Here is a 15,499-nt window from a genome sequence, read left to right as displayed (position 1 = left end):
ATCTTGTTTATCATGGATATTAATAAACACAAATGAAAATTTATCGGTGGATAAAATTCAAAGTTTTGTTATAATTTATAAATATTTTTAAATTTACAATAATTTTGCAAACCTAATTTCTTTTATAAGAAAAGAAAAGGAAAGAAACTTGGTTTAGAATTTTCATATTTTTTTAGGATAATTTCCATCTTAATTAATCTCTCATTAAATCCAATAATAAAAAAGGACACAAACATAATTAAAGAAATATATTTTATTTTGAGACATAATTAAAGAAATATTAATAGGTGGAATAGGAGGTTACAAAACCATTTTTAAAATTTAAAAGAAAAAAAAAAGAGTTGCTCGTAGTCTAATGACAATAATATATTGTCTAAATTAAGTCAAATAATTTATTTAATTACCAAATTAAGCTACATATGTCCACGTGTCAGCCATAAGAAGGCGAGTAGGAAGTAATGCGAGTAGTAATATTAACAAGAAAGGGAAATGAAGCCAATACCTTTCCCTCGTATTGTGAATTCAAATTTCAAAAAACGACCCAACAACTCTCTCCTCTTCACTGATTGATTGCATAAATCCCAACTCGAAAAAGAGGAAAATTACTAGAACCCCACAAGAAATTTTGAAAGAAAAGTAATACCCAAAAAGAAAGAATCGATTTTTGTTTTGTATTGGGGCCTTGGGCGTTTTGGGTTCTGTGGCGATTATCAATGATATGTGCTCGCAGTTGAGGCGTGAATTGGGGTTTTTTTGCTGGTCTTTGGTAGGGTTTCTTGATCGATCGGTTTCAAGAGCAATGGGCTGTTTCTTTGATTGCTTCAAAGTCAGAGATGATCGCCATCGACCTCGATCGCACCTTGTTTCTGAGCCACCTTGTTCCAAGTACAGGGTGCGTTTTCGATCCTCGTTTTTCCTTGTTTTTTCTTTTTCTTCTTTTTGTTTTTTTTTAGTGTTTCATAATCCCTTCATTTGTTCAAAGAGGAATTTGGAGAAATGAAATCAAATGGGAAATTTTTTCTCCTGTTTCTCGGGAAGATTCTGTTCTGCTTTTTTAACTTTTGCTTTTATCAGCTTTTTGTATAATGGGGTTACTTCTCTTCCATGCTGCTGATGTTATTGGGGATTTTGTAGTTTACCACTGCTGGTTTACTTTAATTAGGTAGCTGATTTGGCTTTGATTTTAGTTAAATTAGATGTTCAAACTGCGAGATTCTACTCTCTTTTTCTTATGTCTCTTTTTAGTCTACTTTGTATCTGAGGGAATCAGGGAAAGGTATAAATGACTTTTTTATGACTTCTCGCTTTCTATTTCATGCTTCAGGCACCTGTGGTAGCTCGAAATCAGTTATCATCTCTCTTCCTGTCTGAAGGTAGATGTTTGCCTCATCCATGTTTGTTCCTTGTATTCAAATCTGCGGATTCTTATTTTGTTTTATGTTTTTATCTTATGAAAGAAAATGAAGAATCCCCAAAGAAGGATTCGGGTTCCAAGTCTTTTGGGTCTCCACGGTACACCAAGGAGTTGATGGATGAGGTATGCAACCTTCCTAATAATGTACAGCTCCAAGTGTAGCGTGTGCTGATTTTGATGGCGGCTGGTGTAATCATGATTTCAGTTTGACAATTCGAATGTAACTAGTTGGGGAAATGAAAGGCATGAGCTAGAATGAGCTTCCCTGTTTTCAAGTTACAAACGAAACATAATGTTTCAACTGCTTAAAACTGTTGCTTAATTACTCAGAGTTTTAGTAGAAGTTTGGAAGTGTTTTTAAAATTGATGAGATTCCTTTTGTTTAGTGCAAAATCACTTTAAAACGCTTATTTAATCACTTAAGTTATTTTAATATTTAATTTTACACCTTTGAATACATTTTGATTTTAAAATCGACAAAAGTGTTTTTATAACTCTAACATGCTCTTAATCTTGTCCCGGCTACGACTATATTGTTGATAGGCATCATTATAAACTCTAATGATATGTACATTAATTTACAGGCCAAATTTCTTAAGGCATGTGGGGCTATAGTGGAGACCCCAGCTGAAATTCGGAAAACATCCAGAAAGCTTTCAAATGCTTCCCTTGAGTCAGGTTCTGCTGAACGTTCACCTAGCAGGTTGTAATATAATTGTGAAACCAACATATGTTTCGTGATTGATTTTGTAGCATGGCTATCTTATAACTTAATAAGTTAATAGATTATGCATGCGATCTGCCATCTATTCCTCCAAGAACTAAATAATACGGTACAATTTTGATAGGAGGATGTGAAATTTGGTCGAGTATATTGGCGTTTATGGTCAAGAGTATGGTATTTTCTTACTAATCTATTGTAAATATTGTTATTGTCACAAGAGATGCAGAAAACCTGTGCTGAATTTAGTTGAACTTTCAGTATCAGACTCGGATATCTTTCTAACCAAACTTGGACCATGTCTCACATTGTGGAGCTTGTTGATACTACAGTTGTATTACCGGTGAACAGACTCAAAGAGTCTCTGCTCAGCACATTGAAGGCAGTGAGAATGGAAGTGAAGCTGCTCTTAGTAGTCCTGATAATGTGATGACTACATGCCGGAGTAAATCTGTACGTTTTGAATGTGATATAAACGAATCCCCCAGCCGAAGTTCATCTGGAAGCGGAAGAGAAAAAGTAAAAGGATTTGATTCATTAGGCAATAGGAGTGTATCAAAGTCATCGCCTTATCCAACTCCTCTACAGCTATCTGACGAAATGCAAACTCCCGGAACTGTTTTTCCAGCAAACTTGGATCATGGGAAAGCAAGAATCAGGTCCCAGTACGTTTATTCAGTTATGAACCCGGTTGAGAGTGCCGCTCAATTGAAGGCACTGAAGGAAGAAGATTCTAACCTGGAAGGAGTTTCAAAAGAAATGGGAGAATCTGTTGAAGAGCTTGAAATGATGACACCTATGCCAGAAAGGAATGTGAGAGCAAATGCACGTGAGAAGGACTTGATGGTGGAAGCAAGCTTGTCTGCTTGGTTGAAACCAGTATCTACTCATGATGATGATAGCAAGAAATTTGGAGCTGCACATAGGTCAATTCGTGTTGGAAAAAGTGCAGGGGACAGGCCAATCATAGGGATGGTTGCCGCTCACTGGAACGAGGATGAACCTATTCAAGTCTCACCCAAGGAATGGGATGGGAACGGAATCCCAAATTCCACCAATAAGTACAAGGAGGTAACTTATGACTGTTTTTGAGATTTTCCTTTTTGTATGAACTTGAATGCCAGTTAACAAATTGCTTTCCTGTTTTTTGCAGGATCAAAAAGTGAGTTGGCATGCGACACCATTTGAGGAGAGGCTGGAGAAGGCCTTATCAGAAGAAAGCATAGTTACAAGGTAAGCCTACTCTGTTTTGCCGTCTTCCATGCTTTTTTCCTCCTAGAATAGAGGTTAATAGCGGGACTTCCTCACCCCCATCTTCTGTGGTGAACGTGTATAGAGTCACTGATCTCAACTCACTGAATAAAACATTATTAGTTCTTTGAAAGAAAATGGTGAAGCTACAAGGGACTTAAAAATAACCCAAAAAATAGGTGAAGATAATCTTTGTTTTCTTCTCTGCACAGTGATATGCTTGAAACCATAAAAAGATGTTGAAACTCCTAACACTTCGTCTATCTCCAAGCCTGATAAGTAAAGTTTGTATCCTAAACAATGTTTCGAGTAACTAAATTTTTGTGTGCATTTGTTGCTTCAGGTAACAAACAGATATGATACTCCTAATAGAACTCATAAGGTATTAGAATATTATAGCTTGGAAATTAGAAAGTCGTTAAGAGTGAGGGCAGTCATTAACACTTGTGAGATTCTAAAATTAGTTGGAAGTGTTTCTAAAATTTGTCACTATTTGAACGTAAAACCAATCGTCATCATCTAGTATAAAGTCAGAAGTCTCAACCAAGAGTTCATAAGTTTAAATTCCATACTCAAAAACCGTTCGCACAAAAATTTTATTAAAGTAATGGTCCAGTTAGTCTGTTAATATCCCTCCAAAAGTCATATCTAAACCCACTCTAAATCAATGGTGAGACTTGAAGAATGGTTACTTGAGCTTGTATTCCCATGCCCTTGAAATGGTAACCAAGGTGTCTGAAAGAGTCTAAAACACAGTATAGATCCTTGTGAAATTGAAATGAAAAACCTGTCCTATAGTTTCAAAAATTTATACGTTCTTGTGTACATGATTATGCAGGAAGAATTTCCAAGGAAAGCTAGTAGCTTTTGATGAGGAAGATGATACAGCAGTTTCGCGATTACAATCTTCAATCCAGCGAAGTTCAGTGGTATCATATTGATAAAACAAGTACATTCTTTTAGGGCTGCGCTATCCAACTCAGTTGTGAATGGTAGCTTCAATCTGCCATATAGTGTGACTCATGAAATTTATATTTTGAAAACTCTATCATATCACATCATTTGATAGTTTTCTACAATGAAATAGAACAAGAAAGTGGCTGAATGTTCCACAGCTTACCTTTTTTTGTAGTGTTGCTTATATAGCAGCAGTAAAAGGAAAAAAAAAAAAACTTGCGTTATGTGGTCTCTGCAACTTCTTGTTTATGGGTTTGTGCTTGTTAACCTTCTTGGATGATGGACAATGAGTCATTGCTTATAAACTTGATTCAAAATGTTATAGACAAATTGAAATTTGCCCTTTTGATCATTGGCGAGGACAATATTTAGAATGGTTTTGATTCTAAGTATAGCTTAAGGAACGTGTTTTTGCAACACCAATTTGTAGATAACTTCAATTGTCAACTCCGAAAATGAACTTGAACAATCTTCAAGGCATTATTTTAATTCAGCTGTATCAATTGAATTGCAATTATATCTATATTATAAAACAAAATAAAAATAATAGAATACAAGAGCATACAAAAAATAAGTCAAATACTTCAATCAAGGTAAAATAAGAATGCATGAACAATTACAAAAAAGCTTAATCACTGTAGTCCAAAGATAAATATAGAATCTAAAAAAGACCATCTCTAAAAGATTCTATAAAATAGAATCAAAGCTTAATCACTGCAAAATAGATTCGAAGTTTGCCAAAAGAAAAGCCCTTTCTATGGAAATATTCGTCCTCCTGAAGCATGATAAGAACTTGAGGGAAAAGCTGCAGTGATACTTTATGAACCAACTAAACTCGCATGAAAGAACCAAACCCGTCTGCATTTTCATATCGGTAAGGAACCAACCCAGAAAATATTCAAAAGGAATGACATTGCTGTTGTAGAAAAGTTCAGAGACCATCCTAGCGAGTACACTTGAGGGGAAGAGATTTTATAATACAACAGAGCAGGAGCAGCTGAATGTTAATAGAAAAAACACTCATCATCAATGGTTTTTGTTCCCTAGATTTACAACTTCCGACTCTCTACACAAAAGTATAAATCATCGATAAATGGCTCACACAACAGAACACGTTCTGTTAAGACTTTAACATCTAACATCGAGAAATGTACACCACATCACCAACGTCAGGTCAGCCAGTCAAATAATTTGAATATTACTCGCACATAAAAGAATGCAAAACAAAGTTTGCATTTTTCTAAACTAGGTGCTGTGTACTGTATGCTTACATCTAACATGCATTTTTGTTCTGTATGATGTCGAATTTATGGTTGATTGGAAGAGCTCACATCTTGCTCATGATGGCTGCTAACAGGTTGGCTAACAACAGTAATATCTAAACTGCTTCCTTCAGTTTCTGCGGCAATTTCTCTAACATCAGCAATTGTTGCTTCTGTTGTCTGAATATCACTCCATTCCCCATCTCCAATCGGTCGTAGGTTGACCTCACCAGAGACTGGTATTGCTCTAGAGTCACTCAAGCATGCTTTATCCACATTATCATCTGACGAGTCAATGTGCTTTGTTAGCAGAGAATTATCATTACCTGGGCAAGACTCCATCTTCTCCTCAAAAACTTGTATATGTTGTCTGCAGTGCAAAAAAACACTTAAGTTTACCAAACACAAAATGCATCACACTTACGCTTTCAAATTTAAAGATAGATACACTACTGATCTATATGAAATCGAGAGACAGCACCATTTATAGGCCTTTCTATATATATAGGGTGCCTGCTAATAAATTTGTTTTTCTTCTCTACCTTAACACGCTTGAAATGTCAATCAAATTCTTCTACCATTTTAAGATATGGCTGTGATTTTTTTTTTTTTTTTAAAAAATATCGTTGATAAACAAAGGATGATTTCTAAAAAGTACAAAATTAAAATAATTTAACTTTGAAGGGGTTCTAAATTATTTTGGAACTGATATATTGTGTAAAAAGGCCCAAAACTGATAAACCGGGTCATAGCTCCCGTGAAAGAGAATGGTGCTTTAAGAGAGAAAAATAGTGGCACACGCAACTTAATCAGCTAAACAGTTAGGGAGAAGGTACGAGTGCAACACTATGATAGCCCCCAATTGTAATGAAGTATTATAGAAAGGGGAGGAAGGGGAAAGCCATTGTTTGTGGGAGTTATATTAGTAAAAGAGAGGGAGGAAAAGTTAGTTAGTCTGTTGTTAGTGTGAGGGTCTTTTCTCGAGTGTGAGAGAGACAGAGGTTATCGTGGTCATTGTTGTTTGTAGATTGCCTTAGGGCATTTCTTTTCAATAAGAATTACAGAATTCCATCTGGTTACTTATCACACTACTGCATCCGAGTATGAAACTTTAGAAGGAGAAAAGATGACAAACCTCTGAATTTGTGCTTGTAACCTATTTATATATGCCATAAGCTCCTGCTTCTCCTGCAAAGCAGCCAACTCTTTCTGTTTAGCATCTTTTATCCTCGCTTCGGCATCAGCCTCTGAAACCCTGATTTTTTCCTCCGCTCTCACAACAGCACCTTCTAGAATCACAGCCTGCTCTCTAGCTTTTGCAAGCTCAGATCGCCACATATGTGCTTCCTGATTAGCACCATCTCTTTGTTTTATCAACTGATCTCTTTCTCTACTCATATCCATTAATTTTGCTTCGTACTCTTTGAGCTGGAAATGGATGTGAAAATCAGATGGAATACATATAGTGTAGCCATAACGTCAAATGGGGCACAGGCCATTCCATGAGTTCTAAGTGTTGTATAATAAAGTAGGCAATACCTTCAAGATGGATGCATCCAGTTGCTTCTCAGAATCTTCTTTTATACGTTGAATTTCTGCACAAACGATTTTCCTTTGTTTATCCATCATATGGGCTGCAGAAGCAGCAGCCTCGGCAGCTTCAGCTGTCTCAGATAATTTTTCAGCTATATCATTTATTGTTGAATCTCGTGCACGTAGATCACGAGCCAAATTCTGTAGTTCCTCATCCTTGACTCGCAGCGTCTCCTGGATAAACATAGAGATGGACACTTAGAACCATATACAACTGAATGAGATACCAGAAGGATCCCACAGCACATCCATAGTTTATCACGTCTAAAGCAACTCCAGCCTCCTACAAGGAGTATCACTTTTGCACAAGCAACATGATCCAAAATAAGGGTTCAAATGTTCAAGGCCTACGGTTTTTATTGTGGACAAGGAAACACTCCCATACTAGAAACAAATATAGTCTACAAAAGCATAGCATCTAATTCAGACTATTATATATGAAATCTCTGGCTATATATACGTGTGAGTGTATAACAAACAAAGAGATCTACTAAAACCAGGCCACAAAAAGAACACTACTCACCAAATAACTACAAAAGAACGGTCTTCCAGTCAGTGATTACCAGACCTTGAAATCATCGACTGACTGTAGTTACAAAGAACTTATTCTAGTTTCCAAGCAATCTTAAGTTGCACATCAACAATTTAACGATATTATCATCATAAGCAATATATTAAAACAGCTAGTACTCATATCGTACACAAATCTAAAATAACCACAAACCAACTAAAATATCAACAAATTTATAAATCATTAACGAAATTAGTGAATTAATAATTTAAAAATATATATATATAGGAAAGGTTGATTTTAGCACATTCCAAACATTTTGATTAACTCAAAGGTTCATAATTTGTATTGATAAAAACCTAAATTATATGAAGGTTTATCAACCTCCACAATTTGGCATGGGGCCACACATTTACCGACAAACAAATGGAAAATGGTAAAGCATTAAAGTGCAACAAAACAATTGAGAATCTGAAGTCATCATGTCAGAAGAGCATAAAGCATCAACCATACTCCAACCTGTGTGTTTTCTAATTTGCACACAGACTGGAATAAGAAACCAGATACAAATGAAGCCTTACACACTACACTTTCAACAGAATGAGGCATGCCCCTATATTACATAGTCAATAAAAATGAAATGTAGAGTTAGCCAGACTTCCCTTTCCAGGTTATCAAATACCTAGGCCGAAGCACACTGACTTAAAGAAATGATTGCCAAGCCTCATTATGTACTGATTTGATTCCTTGCCAGACCAGAGGGGTACGGGGTTGGACTACTAAGAATGACTTCACGCCGAGAAAAAAGAGTAGAAAGACTCCCCATTGAAGACTAAACTAATAAACATGTATTTCAAATATACAAGATGGTTTACCTTCATAATCGCTAAATCGTCCATTGGGCCATCAGTTGTTTTATTTGCAATAATTCCCAGAGTATTTCTTAAAGATATCTGCATTGCTCTTTCAATTTCTTTAGAACTTTCCTGGGCAGTTGAATTGGCAGCAGCAACTACTGTGGCGACTGTTCCCAATTTTGCAGAACCATTGCCACTCAAGGAATTTACAGCTTCTTTATGGGCCTTCAGGACCAATTGGGTTGCACTGATTGGAGATGATCAAAACAATAATATTAAGATATAATATACTTCCTTAAAAGGTGAATCGTTATATGTCATAGAAAACAACCCACCTTGGGGAGTCATCAACCAATGTTAAAGAAAACGATTGAAAACCAAGTATACTGAGATACAAAAGTAAAAGGCTTAAAATTACAATCTTTTTATGAGAAACCAGAGAAAAATTAAGAAATACAAAGCATGTACAAAAGAGTCCAGAAAAAGAATAACTAACTAATAAAAGGGTCTACAATCCAAAAAAAAATTGAAAATTAGAAAAGATTATAATTACAAAAGAGCATATTAACCGACACCCACAAGGAGGCATTAAACTTTGCCCTCTGGCCTCTCCTAGACCTCCTCACTTTATCACTCCACCTCTCTAAAAATCCAATTATTTCCAGATAACATAATTACAATATAACTCTCCCAAGTATTCTCAGTACTTGAAACCTCCCCTCTCGTGACATGTCACTCAAGCCTAAACCCTAAACCCTAAACCGACACCCACAAGGAGGCATTAAACTTTGCCCTCTGGCCTCTCCTAGACCTCCTCACTTTATCACTCCACCTCTTTAAATATTTCCAGATAACATAATTACAATATAACTCTCCCAAGTATTCTCAGTACTTGAAACCTCCCCTCTCGTGACATGTCACTCAAGCCTGAAGCAATTAAACAATTGTCTATCTTCATATTTTCCCCAGAATTTCCTAACTAATTACCAATATACATCTAAACCCTAATCATATTCCTAATTTTATCCTAATATCATTCCTATCAAAGAAATCTCTGAGTTGAAATGTTGTTCTCATAATAACGGAAGGCAGACTGTTTTACCTCTATTATTCAGTAATTTGTTCAAAGCTTGACGTTCTTCGGAGGAATGCTGAAGAAATTCTGGAGGAATACTATTTAAGTTCTTTTATGAGGTATCGCAATGGATGCCTTTATTGTTCAAAGGCCTATCTCCCATGAGGCCACCCAGGGATAATTATTAGAGAAAAGACCCAAACCCCATGTTCAGATCCTTTTTTCCAGGAAGTCTCTAAGGCCAAAAAAATTAAATTTCCTGAAAAAGATGATATTCGTCCATTTTTAAGAAAAGTGTGATCTATTCCACAAATTAACGTGACTGTCCTTCAGCTTCAAATCATACCTCAGTCCACCTTCCAGATGAAATCGATTCAAACTCAGACGTCTCTATCTCCAGCCCTGGTAGCCTCCTTTCTGAAAACAAATTTGTCCCCTTAGAAATAGACAATCCGATTCACTTCTCTGACTATTCCTCCGATGTTCAGAGGCTCTTTCATGATGTTAGCTTTAATGACAGAAACAAAGAAGGAGGCTGATGGTTGTAGAGGAAAACAATGATCTTCCCCTGCCTAATGAAGAGATGACCGAAATTGAAAGTGTAACAGAATTAAAACCAGTTGCTCTATGCAAAATCCGTTCCCATTGGATAAGGAAGTGACTAGGAGTGACTAGGAAAGGGAAGCCGCAGAGAAAGAGTAGGGCCTCCTCAACTAGTAATAAGAAGCTCACTAGAGAAGTTAAAGTTTTGCTTGGTAGTTGGGAAAGGGAAGCTCAAGCAGCCAGAGCTAGTACTTCCAGGAATTCTTTCTTGGGACGTTAGGGGCCTTAATGCTCGGCCCAAAAGAGCTGTTGTGAAAGATTTGTTTGTGAAGTTCAACCCGGATATTGTTATTCTTCAGGAGTCTAAGGTTAGTGTTGTTGACCATAATCTGGTGAAGTCTGGTTTGGAGTAGCCGTTTTGTTGGGTGGGCTGCTTTAGAGGCCTATGGTTCTTTGGGTGGTATTCTTCTAATGTGGAAAGAGGCTTCGATCATGGTGATTGACTCTATTCAAGGTCAGTTCTCAATCTCTATTCTTTGCAAAGCTAATGCTGGTTTCTCTGGATAGATCACAAGCGTGTATGGTCCTTCGTCTTATAGGCATAGAGACCAGTTTTGGAGGGAACTTTATGGTTTATATGGTCTTTGCATTGAGTACCGGTGGATTGGGGGAGACTTTAATGTGGTGAGATGGATAAATGAGAAGAGCTCCAACGATCATTCTACCAAAAGCATGAATACCTTTAACTGCTTGATTGAGGAGATGAATTCCCTCTCGAAATTGTCTGCTTTCTTGGTCCAGATCTGGGATCAGGCCGATTGCGTCAAAGCTTGACAGATTTCTTCTTTCTAAACCTTAGGTTTATTTCTTTAGAGAAGTTAGAGTCAAAAGACTTCCGCATACCACCTCAAATCACTTTTCGATTATGCTGAAGCTAGGGGCGCAGTCTCGGGGTTCTACTCCCTTCAGATTTGAAAATGTATGGATGCATCATCATCTCTTCATAAAAAATGTTGAGAACTGGTGGGGCAATATGATATAGATGACTGGCCTATTTACTCCTTCATGGAGAAATTAAAATGTCTGAAAGGTTTCTTAAAGGGCTGGAATAGGGAAACATTTGGCAATATTTTCTCCCAAAAACAAGGGCTTCTTGATAAGATCAAATCTTTTGATACGCTTCAAGAGTCCAGTTCATTCAATGAGGATAACGTGGAAAGAGAAGATTTCTGAGGGGCTTTACTTGATTTGATTGTTAAGGAGCAAAGAATATGGATTCAGAAATGTAAAATCCAATGGCTTCGTGAAGGGGAGGAGAATTCAAGTTTCTTCCACAGGTGGGTTTCGGCCCGTAAAAGTAAGAGTTTGATGAGCATTGATGGGCAAGTACTTGTCATGGAGAAGGAGATTGCGGATGGGATCCTTAGCTTCTTTTCAAATTTGTATGGCACAAAGTCCTCTTTATCTGTTCATTTGCTATGGTTTCAATTGGAAAGCCCTTGGCATTCAAGCTTCTAGCTCTCTTGATAGTCTTTATGGAGTTGTGCTATGCGTTCCCTTTTGTGGTGTATTTAGAAAGAGAGGAATAGCAGAATTTTTTAATAAATTGTAATTTCTTTATTCTTTTTAGACTGTGTTGTAACACACAGCTTCTTGGTGGAGTACGAATTATACCAAACACTTTTGTAATTACAACTTTTCTATGATTTTCAACAATTGGAAGGCCCTTATGATTAGTTTTTCTCGAGGAGGGCCCTCTTGTCCCCTGCTCTTAGGTTGTTCACTTTTGTTCTATGAATATATATGTTTTTTATCAAAAAAAAAAAGTTTTTTTGTGAGGTTTACGTGGAAAGATATAGAAGAATCTTCACATCACATCATTCTTCAAGATTTTCTGTGTGTTGAGATTTTAAGGGGTTTTTTGCTTCTAGATGGTGTTTCTTTCCAGTAACTTTTGTAGTCATAAACCCTGTTTTACTTCTCCCGATTGGGGTGCAATTTTCAGAGCTCCTTGGTGGCCGAGAGATTTATTGGTTTCTTACCAAAGAAAATTGATTTTTAAAAAGTTTAAGATTGTGTAAGATACCTAACTAGGGATATTAGTACTATTAGTAAGGGTCGTTGTGGAAATTAGGTAAGGAGTGAGTTTGGGATTGGTTATAAATAGAGGGAGGGGTTTCGAGGGTCGCAAGAAAATTTGCTAAGTGGTTAGGGCCTAAGTTAGCATACCTGAAGGCTCCAAGTGCCTTTATACTTCATTCATATTGTAGTTCATTATCCTTTATATTTCAATATATGTTAGATCTTATTCCCTTTTTCATTTTTTTTATATCCGTGAGCGTCTGGGTCAGTTTACGTGTACCTCAACTAATCTCACGGGACAACCGCCTGACCCTACAACACTTGGGTGTCAAGGAAACTCGCAGAAAATTAATGTCATGATCTCTTAGGCCAACCCATGATAGTTTATGTTACATCTTATTCTAGTTAGGAGGCTAAAAGATTGCAACCATTTCCAGGTAATATATACATCAGATTAGTTTGCAATTCAATAAATATGCACAAACACATGGTGATTGGTACTGTAGTTTGTGGGTTCGTTAAAGAGGAGACCAGATAATTTTATTACCCAAAAAATAAATGTTCCGATTTAAAAAAGGGAGCTTATTTTTCAAAAAATTCTAGATTGAAACAATTCCCGGGTTATACATCAAAGAGTAAAGAACTCTACAAAAAAATTATGATTGTTAATGTAGTTTTAGCATCTTTAAAGAGGATAGATTCCTGTCCCCCAGAAAAATTGAGGATAACAACCAAATAATTAAAGGTATTTTAATTTAGAAAAGGAAAATGATTTTTACGAAATCCAAGATTGAAACCATTTCCAGATTATACATCAATTAGTTTGCAATTCTACAAATATGCATTAATAAATGATAATCAGTATAATAGTTTTCAGTTTCTTTATAGAACAGTAGATATCTTATCCTCTAGTTCTGTAATTTTCTTGTCCATTAAATCTCAGAACATATACTCCAATGGAGATTCAGAAACTGCCATTTTATGTATACATTCATGCTATTATTGGGCATGAAAAAGTACGGAAATAACTATGCCTCATGTGGGTTCATGAAGATGTTGTACAAAGAATATCACGGATATGGGGCAATTTTGAACGACTTACTGCAAAGTAGACACCCAGGCTCTAGCTGCACCAGGAGTCTCAGCACAGAGGAAGTAATCTTGTTTCTGGGGTGTGCCAATATCTGAAGGTATAGTTAAGACACATTTGATATTGTAGTAAATTAGTTTTTCAAAATAACATCAAAGTAAATATTTTTCCCAAATAGATACAAAATAATGAGGATACAGATACAGCAACCATCGTACTTTGGTAGACCACTAGAACAAAAGAAAATGTGAAGAGAAAATATAAATTAGTAATTTAAACGCCAAAATGAGCCAACCAATAAGCTGTAAGAATCAAACTTACTGGAAATTCACGGGAGAAACAGTAATATTGCTATTTGCATCAAATATAATAGATCCTTTGATAGTTGCCTCATTTCTCCTAATTCTATAGCAGAAGTTGCAAAAGGAAGAGAAAAAAAAAATGAGCCATTTCCACTTCATATTACATTGAACCAAGCAGAAAGGGCCAAAAACAGTGTAAATTGGGCGTATGGTTACTTGTATTCCATTTTCCCTGTTGTTGGGTCCAAAATTACCCATCGCTCATTCCATTTCCTCAACTGCAAACATTGTAATAGAGAAAATCAGACTTCCTACGATGAAGGGCTGATTGCCATCAAAATGCTGTCTAAGAATGGAAACGCAGAAAATAGAAGGTTGATCTAATGTGACCACAATTCTGCATATGCGCACTATAAAACAGTCTGAGAATACTATCACATCGACGGCCAAATTCATAATCACAAATATGCCGACAGTAAGATCACGAACATGGGCATTTCTCACATTTCCAATCTCCTTGGAATCACAAATCCTGACGTCCTATAGTATTAATAAGTACTTCTGAGTGATTTAATTAAGTCTTCAAATATCACTAAAACATTCTAATTTCCCCAATTAAACGAGTTGTCAATGAAAATTTGAAAATCCTGCTACAAATGGAAAACCAATGCCAGACAAGTCATCAACAAAAGTTTCCTTGTCTTGATCATGGCTAGCGAAATTCAGCTATCAGAGCCGCCCAGTTCAGAAAATGAGGGAAAGGCGGAGGCAAAAATTTGAAAAAAAAAAATTATAAAACAATAATAAAAATTCACCTACATCAATAGAAAACCAAAAAAGTATCCTACTTTTTTGCTAGACAAACCCCTCGAACAATCCCCCAATTTAATCACCTAAAATTCTACGAGAAAGATTTAAATGGAAGACCTAAAGGCTGCGCAATTAAGCAGTAACCATCAATACAAAACAAAAGGAAATAGACAAAGAGTTGCAATGCGCTAGTTAACGATCGTACTGTTTCAGATCGCTTTAGAAGGGGACCCTGCAACAAATTCCGACCAGACCCAGAGGCCAGCTGCCGCTTGATCTTCTCCAAACTGTTCCCGGCATCTTCCGCTCTCTGCACCAACAACAGTCATAAATTAAAAACATGTTGAGCCAACAAACATTCGCACAAGCAAATCAAACACGGAAAAATCGAAGAGATACACCCACCGGAATTGCACCATTAGAGGCCATTTTCGATCAAAAGTGGGTGGCCGAGTTACCAAACAACCACCGGTACACTATCTGAGCGAATTTGCTTCAGTGTTGGATTCAACCTGCGATTTTCTCAATTCTTCGATCGAGAATTTCCCCGAACGTCTCTTCTTAGGTTTGCTTCTTCCACTTTCAGTTGAAGACTGTTAACCCTTGGAATCAATGTTATTAATGAAATTTAAACAATCTTTGTTCCTCTTTTCCCTATCTATTTTTTCTATAAATTTTTCCTATGTATTTTCTAAAATGGTAGGTTAGATATTACTTTAATTGAACCCTTTGATTTTGGTCCATCTTTTAGTTCCAAAAAGAAATTGAATCTTCGACGTGATAATAAAGTACATACTAATTCTCACTAAAGGATGTTCGTTTTTATCATTAAAAAAAAAAAGAAGAAAAATAAAATTGTACTTGTTTTGTTCATTTTGGTGTTTATAGTCATCTTGGTTCTAAATTTGGTTTGTTTCGACTTCATTTGAGTGGAAGAAGCAAAAAATTGTGTTTAATATTGTATCGTGAATAATGTAAAACTCATTACTTTACTTTTATTATTATTGTTTTGCAAAGAAGGTATCATTTAG

The 15,499-nt window shown here is 36.2% G+C and overlaps 2 protein-coding genes across 3 annotated transcripts; one reads left to right on the top strand and one right to left on the bottom strand.

Moving 5' to 3' along the window:
* Positions 1-511: 511 nt before the first annotated feature.
* On the top strand, positions 512-4,567 carry LOC103492999 (protein JASON). The gene is made up of 7 exons (XM_008453607.3): positions 512-892; positions 1,325-1,373; positions 1,458-1,537; positions 1,999-2,117; positions 2,468-3,206; positions 3,289-3,368; positions 4,225-4,567. Exons 1-7 carry the CDS (start codon positions 719-721, stop codon positions 4,325-4,327), a joined length of 1,344 nt encoding a protein of 447 aa, XP_008451829.2. The 5' UTR covers positions 512-718; the 3' UTR covers positions 4,328-4,567.
* A 671-nt stretch (positions 4,568-5,238) lies between these two features.
* Positions 5,239-15,380, bottom strand: LOC103492998 (uncharacterized). Of its 2 annotated transcripts, XM_017045703.2 has the most exons (11): positions 14,874-15,380; positions 14,674-14,778; positions 13,875-13,936; positions 13,678-13,761; positions 13,555-13,586; positions 13,369-13,450; positions 8,902-8,952; positions 8,585-8,813; positions 7,145-7,372; positions 6,741-7,033; positions 5,239-5,975 (listed from the first exon to the last, which is right to left on the bottom strand). In XM_017045703.2, exons 1-11 carry the CDS (start codon positions 14,895-14,897, stop codon positions 5,651-5,653), a joined length of 1,515 nt encoding a protein of 504 aa, XP_016901192.2. In that variant the 5' UTR covers positions 14,898-15,380; the 3' UTR covers positions 5,239-5,650. The 2 variants fall into 2 exon arrangements, with proteins under 2 accessions (XP_016901192.2, XP_008451828.2); XM_008453606.3 differs by lacking the exon at positions 8,902-8,952 and having other exon boundaries at positions 14,874-15,152.
* Between the last annotated feature and the right edge of the window lie 119 nt (positions 15,381-15,499).

This window comes from Cucumis melo, chromosome 7, assembly GCF_025177605.1.
Source record: "Cucumis melo cultivar AY chromosome 7, USDA_Cmelo_AY_1.0, whole genome shotgun sequence".
Taxonomy (NCBI): Eukaryota; Viridiplantae; Streptophyta; class Magnoliopsida; order Cucurbitales; family Cucurbitaceae; genus Cucumis; species Cucumis melo.
This window is presented reverse-complemented; position numbering and strand designations above follow the sequence as displayed.